The sequence below is a fragment of the Orycteropus afer genome, unplaced genomic scaffold, assembly GCF_000298275.1.
Source record: "Orycteropus afer afer isolate SDZICR_OR568_19922 unplaced genomic scaffold, OryAfe1.0 scaffold00112, whole genome shotgun sequence".
NCBI classification, from domain to species: domain Eukaryota; kingdom Metazoa; phylum Chordata; class Mammalia; order Tubulidentata; family Orycteropodidae; genus Orycteropus; species Orycteropus afer.
The window spans coordinates 8,303,569-8,313,770 of NW_006921699.1; the positions used below are offsets into that span (position 1 = coordinate 8,303,569).

Genomic DNA, 10,202 nt, shown 5'->3' on the forward strand with positions numbered 1-10,202 from the left:
TTCCAGTGTGGGACGTAATGTGAGCAATTACAGGCACAGCTTGGCTCTTTGGCCACACATTCGCTGAGGCTCAACAATGGTCGAGTGAGAAGAAAACAAGGTGGAGGGCTAAGGGAATTCCACTCTGTGGTCCTAACTCTCTCGAACTAGGGTGTATTGCCTCTCGCCCGGCCTGCGTGCTGTGCCTTTAAGGTCCACTGGGGGCGTGATGTCAGAGGCCCGCGGGCACTTGGAGAGGTGAGCACAGCAGCTTGACTGGGAGACTAGGTTTGGAGCAGAACCTGCAGTGTGCTCCCGTTCCCGCTTTTCGTCTTGGAGCGCTAGGTCTTGCGGACCATGCTCGGCAGACGCTGAGTGGGCACAGAACCTGCTCCCGGAGGGCAAGGCACCACGAGGCACCAGCCATGGGCAGCTTCCAGCTGGAAGACTTTGCGGCGGGCTGGATCGGAGGTGAGTGTGCTTAAGGAATCCCCCGGGCCAGAGAGACAGAGGGACCGAACCTGAAACCAGTGCCCACAGATTTTGCACACAGCGCTCTGTTTTAAATTTTGCAGCCAGTGCGCTTCCACCACGCGCCGCGGGGTGCGCGCCGCCTGCTGCAGGAGTCCCTTCGCACTGCGCGTCCTCTAGGGTGATTTTCTCTCATGCAGCGGGAGGTAAACTCCGAGAACCTAACAGCGATTCACTGAGAGTTTCCTATTTGCCCCAAAGTTAGGACCCGTGGAACTTGATCTGGTAATGGTTAAACCGCCTGTCAGAGCCGACAGCCAATGGAGCGTCCAGGCTGGCACACACCCTTTGGTGACCGGGTGCGCACCTGAATTTGGGAACGTGGTTGGCAGAAACTTCTGTATACTGGTGGTTCTTGGCTGCTGGCCTCTGGGCTTGGGGTGGTGGTGGGGCCCCGAGGGAGTGCCCCGACGGGAAGGAGCACAGTACACAGAGCTGGGAGTGTTGGCAGACTGCTAGCTGGGAGAAACTCCTTCTCCCTTTTGTTTAGCCGCTATCAGCCATTGCCTTCCTCTGAGGCCCCTCCCTGTTGGCCTAAACCTGGGGTGGGTTTGCTTGGGCTGGAGTTGCATTCATTTTCTTGCTTTTCCATTCTTCTCTTTCCAATACATCTATTTAACCCTCCCTCTTTCTCAGATATTTGGTGGTGGAGGGGAGGATGTTCAGAGAGTTTGCTTGTTGTTAATAATAATAATTATTATTATCATGATTATTATATTTTTTTAGGCGAGAGTCCTCAGAAAAGGGATAGGGATGTTAGCAAATGCAGCCTCTCTCCAAAAGGGAAAAAAATACTGAGGTTCTAAGGATGGCTTATTTATGGCTACCTAGTATTTTAGGCAGGAGCTCTGGTGGTGTAGTGCCTAAGGCATTTGACTGCTAACCAGAAGGCTGGCAGTTCAAACTCACCAGCCACTTCTCGGAAGGAAGGTTGGGCAATCTACTTCCGTAGTGATACTGCCTCGGAAACCCAAGGAGGGGTTGCTACGAGTCGAAATCTACTGGACAGCAGTGAGTTTGGTTTGATTTGGTTAGTATTTTAGGCAGGGAGGAGGCCCTGGGAGATTTGCATGGTGGGGGGGAAGCAACAAACCAGATAGGACAACAGGTCCTTCCCCTTTGGTACTCCCTCCCACACATCAGTAATTTCCCCCTCTGCTACTACTGGAGGCTGCAGGGCTAGGCTCTCCCATCTTCAGGGCAGAGTAACCAGAATTTAAGAATAACTTGCTTGAGAAATGCCCTGGAGGGATGAATTAGATTAGCTTGCCTCTGTTTAATACAGAGACCCTCTGTAACTCGCATGCAAATGGCAGATTTATAGCCTTGGAAATCCAATGGGGGTCTCTGAGTCAGAATCACTCAGAGCCAGTGAGGTTGATTTTATACCTGCCAGGCTCTCCATCAGATACTTTACAGCAGTTATTTCATCCTAACAATGGAAGAATGAGGTAGGCACTATTGTAATGCCCACTTCACATGGTACTTATGCACAAAAGTAGGTGTGGAGAAGTTGAGGAACCTGAAAGTAACTGAACTTTTCTCTTTACTTCTCTTTCTTGGGCTGCTTGCTTCCTGGGGCAGGGCCCAGGTTTTACTAGATTTTCTCTGCCTTTCTTTGATACCTAGAATGTTGCCTCGCATTTTGGAGGTCTCTAAGAACTGGTCATTGACAGAGTGAGTGAGTGTCCTGACAGACAGAGTGAGTCCTCTGTCCTGTCCCAAGAGCCAATTGGTATAAGCCAGGAGGCCAGGGGCTGAGTGACAAAATGTTTTTCTTCTACTACAGGTGCAGCCAGTGTCCTTGTTGGACACCCTCTGGACACAGTCAAGGTACAATAGCCACCTTTTTCATTACCTCTCAGAAAGGTGCCTGGAGTGGGAATGTCAGAAATGTTCCTGCTGCTTCTGGTTCCTCAGAGAGTCTCCAGCCCAGACAGGCTCTCTGCAGTCAGCCAGTGGAGGTCTGGGTGCCTGGAGGCCTGGCTTGGAGTGGCCCTACCCTCATTACTTGGCAGTGATTTTGTTTTTGTGAATGCTCATCCCTGCCTCCAGAGTCTCATGAACTGGTGAGGAGAGGGCCAAAAGGCTGGTGATTGTCCTTCTCCAAGTTACTGTGGAGCTGAGAAATTGTGAAAGGAGGTGACATTGGAAGCAACAATTAAGATTGTTTTCAGGTGATAGAAAAAAATACCCAGGCACAGGGAATACCAGGGTAAAGACACTGAGGTGAGAAAGCTGGATAGAGGCTTGGGATGGGCCAGCATGACCAGGATATCTGATAGCAACTGTGGGTCAGAATCTAGGAGAGTCAGTCATCACTCAGTGCTAAGAGACCTTGGAGTCAGGTTAGGAGCTGAGACTTGGGTTGGAAAAGGAAGCTATTTCAACGTGATGAACTACATGAGGTTTGAGGGCTCTGGAGCTGGCAAGTCCATCTGGTGTTGGGATCATCCATTCCCTTTGTTCTCCAGATGTGGAAACTGAAGCCACAAAAGAGGAAGAGGCTTGTCTCAGGTCACACAACAAGTTGAAGCACTGAGGAATGGGATACTGCAGAGGGCACTCTTTGACCCCACCCCTATCCAGGGCCTATTTCTAATAGTGAGCAGGGCTTAGAGCCATAAATACTGCCTCCTCTACACTTAGAAATGACTTCCAGATCAGTTGCTAAGCTCTGCCTGGACTGTGCACAAAGAGGAACCTCTCAGGCCATTCTCCAATGGCTGTTGCAATTTCCTTCTCTGCATGGCTGGTCCCTCATACTTAGAGTTCAATCCACCTTCTTCATGATGGGGAGATCAGCCTCCTTCTCTAAACTATTTGAAGAACCCCTCGAGGTGGTAAATGGCATGTTTAGGGTCCCTAGAGAAGTTCCTCACTAAAGGGGGTGGCAGGCAGGGCACAGAGGCGGGAACTAGGGACAAACAGAGGTGAGTGGAGCAGCCCCTCCCCTGGGACTGGCCTAATATTCCCACTTTGTATAGGAGGAAAGTGAGGTGCAGAGGCCAGGACCTCCAGATGTCAGAGCTGGGATGTGGTAGTGCAGGGGCTCAAAGCCCACAAGTGAACTTGGCTCCCTGGCTAATAGCCTGCTTCACTGTCCAGTGTCTTCTCCACATTTGGAAACCAATAGATGTTTTCTGCGCAAAAGAAGGTGGTCACAGAACCATTTTCTTGAAGAAGATCATGGCTTTGCTGTTGGCCTGACCTTTTGGGAACAGTCCCCTCAATACTCCCAGCCACAGTGGCTGGTAACTGGGCTCTGGAGTGGCCTTGCTTTTTGGAAATCATTCTCCAGGTTACACTTTGGCCTGGACTTCAGGGCAAGACCAGGCCTCGATGTATGAATCCAAGGGAAACAGGGAAGGCCAGTGAGTCTGTAGTGAGGTGAGTAACTGGTCTGGGAACAGGTGCTGGAGAAACCCAGGGAGAGAAGGATGTTGGCATAAGCTGTCTTATGCCAGCACTGCATGTCCAGGGCCTGCTCCCAGAACCCACCAAGGAGGCCTTGTATTAGGTTCTGATTCTGCCTTAAGTGGACTGAACAGGCTTTCAAGGCTGGATCCCTGATGCTCAGAGAGAGGGGCTGTCTTGGGTACTCCCAGGGCTCTCCAGAGCCAGGTAAGGCCCTTGGAAGCTTCTTTACCCCTGTGGTAGTCTCAGATGCCCACTGAACTCTCTCCATCCTCCACAAGGGCTGGCTAAGAGTGGGGTTTCCCTAACCGGTGCCCTGTGAATCAACTCTATTCAGAGCACAGCTTAGCTCAGAGCCTGGAGAGCAGAGGAGCTAGATGAGCATCTGCTGAATGAATAGCTATCCCAGGCCTCAGTATAGGATGCCTGCTGTATACCTCTCCAGGGCTGGCTGGGCTTTATGAGAGACTAGAAAAATCAGATACAGTCCTTGATGTCCCTGTGAGAATATAGTTTGCTCCTGGCCTTCCCCACCCTCATTCAAAACTCACTACCATGGAATTGGATCCGACTCATAGCAACCCTTCCTTGTGTTTCCGAGGTGGTATCACTATAGAAGTAGATTGCCCAAACTTCCTTCCAAGGAATGGCTGGTGGGTTTGAACCACCAGGCTTCTGGTTAGCAGTCAAGTGCCTTAGGCACTATGCCACCAGAGCTACCCAAAATGGTAGCTGTTCTTAGTTTGTTCCACATGACAGACCAGTCCAACCATGGCATGAATGATGAATTAGAAGGCAGTGTGGAGCCCTCTGGCCCAGTGGTTAGGTGCTCAGCTGCTAACCAAAGGGTTGGTGGTTCAAACTGTGGCAGTCTGCTTCTGTAAAGATTATAGCCTTGGAAGTCCTATGGAGCAGCTTTACTCTGCCCTATAGGGTAACTATGAGCCAGAATTAACTCATGGCAATGGGTTTTTGTTTGTGGTCAGGCAGAAAGAGCATGGGCTTTGGAACCACTCAGGCTGTAGATATGAATCCTGTTTTGCCATTCCCTGCTTGTCTATCCTTCTGTTAAAGTGGAGTACTAATCCCTGCTTACAGAGCAAATATAAGAGTAGTGTGATGTTCCTGGTACCCAGTTGGCATTCAAAAATGGTAGCTACTGTTTTTGTCAACATTTTATATAAATTAGATTTTTCTTAATTACCACACCATGTGAACATATCTAGATTGATTTGCAAAGTGTGTTTAAAATTCTTTGACTTAGATGGTATATGCAGATTTCTTTTGGGAGGGAGTATGAGGACATCTCAGCTAGACAAGTGGTCATTCTCCAGAGTGGCTTTTGCCATTGACTGACCATGGAGTGCTCACCACACATCCATCTCTGTTTGCTACAGCATGCATGAGTGCTGTTGGTCTAGAACTAAGCTGACTTGATAAAAGTGAGCCACTAACAAATTATTATGGAATTAGGTGTGAGAGATTTAATTGTAAATAATTGAGGAGTTATACTAGCTTCCTAGGCTGTCATGATAAATTACCACAAACTTTATGACCCAAAACAACACAAATTTATTTTTTTGACAATTCTGAAGCCAGAAGTCTGAAATCAAGGTGTCAGCAGAGTTAGTTCCTCCTGGAGGTTCTGAAGGAGAATCCATTCCATGCTAGTTTCTGGTAGTTGTTAGCATTCCTTGGCTCGTGGTCACCCTCCAATCTCTGCCTGTCTTCACACAGCCTTTCCCTTTCTGTCTCTGTGTCACATTTCCCTGTCCTTTCTAAGATACCAGTCATTGGATTTAGGGCTTACCCTAAATCCAAATGACCTCATCTTGTTATTCACTTAATTGTATCTGCAAAGACCTTATTTCCCAACGAAACCATGTTCACAGGTATGAGGCAGCTGGAGGGAGGGGAGAGGGGCAGGGTTAGGATTTGGATATATCTTTTGGTGGGACCAAATTCAATCCACTACAGGTGGATCAACATTTTTACTTAGATGGCTTCACAAAGGATAAATTTCTTTAAGTTTTTCCTACTTCAAAGGATTAACTAAGACTGTTGTTGTTGTCATGTGCCGTCGAGTCGGCCCCGACTCCTAGCGACCCCTCCTTGGGTTTCCGAGGCAGTATCACTACGGAAGTAGGATTGCCCAACCTTCCTTCCGAGGAGTGGCTGGTGGGTTTGAACCGCCAGCCTTCTGGTGAGCAGTCAAGTGCCTTAGGCACTATGCTACCAGAGCTCCTTAACTAAGACTAGACATTGTGAAAAGTGCTTTCTGGGTGGGGTTTATGCAAGAGAACCAACAAGGATCTTCCAAGGAAAAGAAGATTAGCAAATGAGTGTCCAGTGAGGTTTTCAGGAAAAGGTGAAAGGGTATGTGTATCACTTTTCATTTTTCCCCTTTTTCAATTAACCAAGTTGAGGGAATTTGTCCTGGATAAGAAATTGATTACACTAGATAGGAGGGATTCTACTATAATATAAATATGTTTTTCATTATCATCATCGTTATTTTCAAAATGAGGTTGCCCAGGTCCCGTTTGGCTGAGCTCTTTCTAGAAATCGTTTGAACCAGCTGAGCAGTTTTGATGGTGAGAATCCTATATTTTGACAAGCCAGTGAAGGATATTTCCTGGACCCTTTACACTCATAGACTAGTTGCTGTCAAGTTGACTGACTCATGGTGACCCTAGGTGTGTCAGAGTGGAGCTATGTTCCACAGGGTTTTCAGTGGCTGACTTTTTGGAAGTAGATTGTCAGGCTTTACTCTGAGGTGCCTGGAACCTCCAATCTTTCAGTTGTCAGCTGAGTGCATTAACTTACCTCAGAGACTCCACCCCTCATCCAGGCACCCTCTTTCCTTGATGTGACAAATACATGTTGGATGCCTTCTCTGTGCTGTGCAATGGTGCAGAGTGCAGAGGAGTCAGTGTTGGACAAAGTAAGTCTAGCCCATGCTTCCATGGTCCTTATGGCTGTATTTCTGACAAAAGCAGCCTTTGATTCTCCCTGCTGGAGTGTCCTTCTTTCACATCCAACCTGGGTGGGAGGCTGGTGGTGCTTGTTGGAGTCCAGCTCCCTCCTGTGGCTTCAGCAGAGACCCCACCCCATGCACAGGAAGTCTGGTCATGTGTCCATCAGACAAGACTGGTGTTCTCTTCTTTCTCTCTACTCTGCCCCCTGAGTCCCAAGAGGGAACTCCTTCTGGCATAAAATCTAGTCTCTGTTCATTCTGAGAGCTTCCCTGCTGGAGGCACTGGCTTGGTGATAACAGCTTAAAAGGCCAGCCCTTGGAGTGTGGCCCAGGGCTCATGTTTCACCCTGGAACATCCTTCTTTCTTCCTTCTGGCTGACATTTTTCTCTACAACTCCTGTTCACTAAGAAAGGTGACGGCCAGGTCTTCAGAAACAGAATAACCTGAAGTCCAGGCCCAGCCTCCCAGCTTTACCACTTTCTCTTCCATGACCTAGGACCCAGCACTTAACCTCCCTGAACCTTGGTTTCCTCATCTCTAAAATGACAAATAACACCTATACCTGGTGAGGATATTGTGAAGATTGTTCACTTGGCATTTTTTTGTGCATGCATTGGGCAAAGAACAATGAGCAAGACCTTCTTGCCCAGATGAACAGACAGGTTCTGTTCATCTTTGGGTTGGGAGGAGGCAGATGAGTGACCTGTTTGAGGCCCCAGGGCTCTTCTGTGGAAGAGCCAAGCTAGAAAGACACTCATTTACTGATTCCAAGTCCAATGCTCCTCCCCTTGACCTCAGCTGCCTTGTCATAGGTGGGAGGAGACAGTATTGGGTTCCAAGACTGCTCAGTGGCAGCAGACCTAGGGATAAGGAGTCTCCCCTGGGTCCTGGCACAGCTTCTGCATTTAGGGGTTTATGCCTGATGCATATTGGTGGTTCAGTGGTAGAATTCTTGCCTGCCATGCGGGAGACCTGGGTTTGATTCCTGGTGAATGTACCTCTTGCATGGCTACCACCCATCTATTGGTGGTGGATTGTGTGATGCTATGATGCTAAACAGATTTCAGTGGAACTTCCAGACTAAGACAGACTATGAAGAAAGGCCTGGTAGTCATCTATGTCCAAAACCAGCCAATGAAAACCCTGTGATCACAAAGGTCTGATCAGTGAAGATCGTGGAGGATGGCACACTTCCAGACAGTGTTTCATTCTGTTATGCATGGGGTTGCCATGTGTTAGGAGCCAACTCATTGACAGCTTGCAACAACTACAGCAACAGCAACAATAACAACAGCAATGCCTGATTCAGTATGGCCAGCTTTTCTAATCAGGACTCAGCTGCCTTTGCACCAGCTAAGCTGGGCTGTAGTGGGCTAGCTTTGTGGAGTGTCTGCCTCCCTCTCCTAACCACCCCAATGGGGCTTCTTGCCCTGATGCCCTCATGTCAGATTGCCCTCTGACTATCCCATTCAGCCTCAGGCATGAATACTGGCCCTAGGCCAGCCAGCACATGCCTGCTCTGTCAGTTCATGGGGGTCTGTGGGTTGGACCAGGCAGCAGCTCAGCTCTCAGCACTGAGCTCCAACTATCTCTCCCACTCTGTCCTTTAGCACTTGTCTTTCATTTGTAAAGTGAAGAGAGTATCCCTGCTTCATAGCATTTGGTAGATTCATTGAAATAAATTATGTGAGATGTTCAGTGTTTTCCCAAGTATGCAGTAGGTACATACTGAATGATTGGAAGCTCCATAAAAACAAACAAAAAAACCTTGTTGCTGTTATTTCTGACTCTTAGCAACTCCATGTATTACAGACTAGGACTTCTCCATTATGGTTTTGTTGGCTGCAATTTTATGGAAGCAGATGACCAAGCCTTTCTTTTGTAGTGTCCGTGGGTGGGTTCAAACCACCAACCTTTCAGTTAACAGTCAAGCACAAACTGTTTGCACCATCCAGGGACCTTCTAAGGGGCCCTTATAGAACTGGGCTTTGCTGCTGGCCTCGGTGCCAGACTCCCTAAGTACTCTCAGGACAACAGGCAGATCTTAGCTCTACTGCTTTGCCTGTGATCAGGGTTTTGCTCTTGCATTGAGTTCCCTCATATGCCATTTGCTTGAGTGACTGATAACTCAAGCTTCTTACTGGGAAATGGATCACCCCTGGGGAGGGACCGTTTTGTAGTTTTGTTACCCAGGAGCAACCCAGACAGAACTGGAGGCCGAGAGAGAAAGTGTTTGGCTTACATCAGCCTTAAACAGGGCAGAGTGAGAGGTCTGCGGAAACCCCTCCCCATGGTCACGCCATCATCCTGGTTGGGGAACCCTGCTCCAAGGAAGACCTGTGTGGTTCTGCTTAACAAGGAGATTAGGAAGGCCCAGTTCTCTTTTGACTGCATCTTCCTAGGAGCCTTCTCCACCACCCAATTTAAAATTGCAGTTCCCTTCCCATAACCCATTCTTTCTTATCTTTTTTCCGTCTGACGTATATATTAATTTCCTTTCTTATTGACTGTGTCTCGACCCCATTAGATTTTAAGGTCCATGAGGACAAGGACTTCATTTTGCTCACTGCTGAATTTCCTGAGAATGGAATAAACTCACTGCTGTCGAGTCATTTTGACTCATAGCGACCCCTACTTGGGTTTCTGAGGTGGTATCTCTATGGAAGTAGATTGCCCAGTCTGTCGTCTGAGGAGCAGCTGGTGGGTTTGAACCTTCAGCTTTCTAGTTAGCAGTCAAATGCCTTAGGCACTACCCCACCAGAGAATGGAATAGTGACCACTATAAATAGGTACAAATGCTTAATGTATGCAATGGCTAATAGAAAATTTGATGGCTTGAGTCTACCCAGAAACACCTCAGAAGAAAGGCCTGATGATCCATTTTCAAAAACTGGCCACTGAAAACTCTGTGGAGCATAGCTCTTCTCTAACACATGGCAGGGTCAACATGAGTCAGAGTTGGCTCTGTAGGTTTATTAACGCATTTAGACAGATGCCTGCCAAACTGTTAGCCATATTGTTAACTTGCTCAAGGTGAGACATGGTGAGGGAGGGGTTCAGGATGGAGTGGTTTAAAGGGAGCTTTAGCTTTATACAGAATGTTACAATTTTTTATTAAGCGAACACATGGAGTGGCCATTAGTTGAAATTGACTATGGCAACTAACAACAACATTTCTATATTACTTGTGCACTTAACATAGTGACCCCTCCTTGGGTTTCTGAGGCAATATCATTACAAAAGTAGATTGCCCAATCTTCCTTCCCAGGAGTGGCTGGTGGGTTTGAACCTCCAGCC

General features: G+C 47.9%; 1 protein-coding gene across 1 annotated transcript in view; it reads left to right on the top strand.

Moving 5' to 3' along the window:
• Positions 1-404: 404 nt before the first annotated feature.
• The window catches only part of SLC25A48 (solute carrier family 25 member 48), an 84,448-nt gene continuing 74,650 nt past the window's right edge, over positions 405-10,202 (top strand). The window contains exons 1-2 of the mRNA XM_042781374.1: positions 405-450; positions 2,300-2,343. Coding sequence (XP_042637308.1) covers positions 405-450; positions 2,300-2,343 — 90 coding nt within the window. The remainder of the gene's footprint in view (positions 451-2,299; positions 2,344-10,202) is intronic.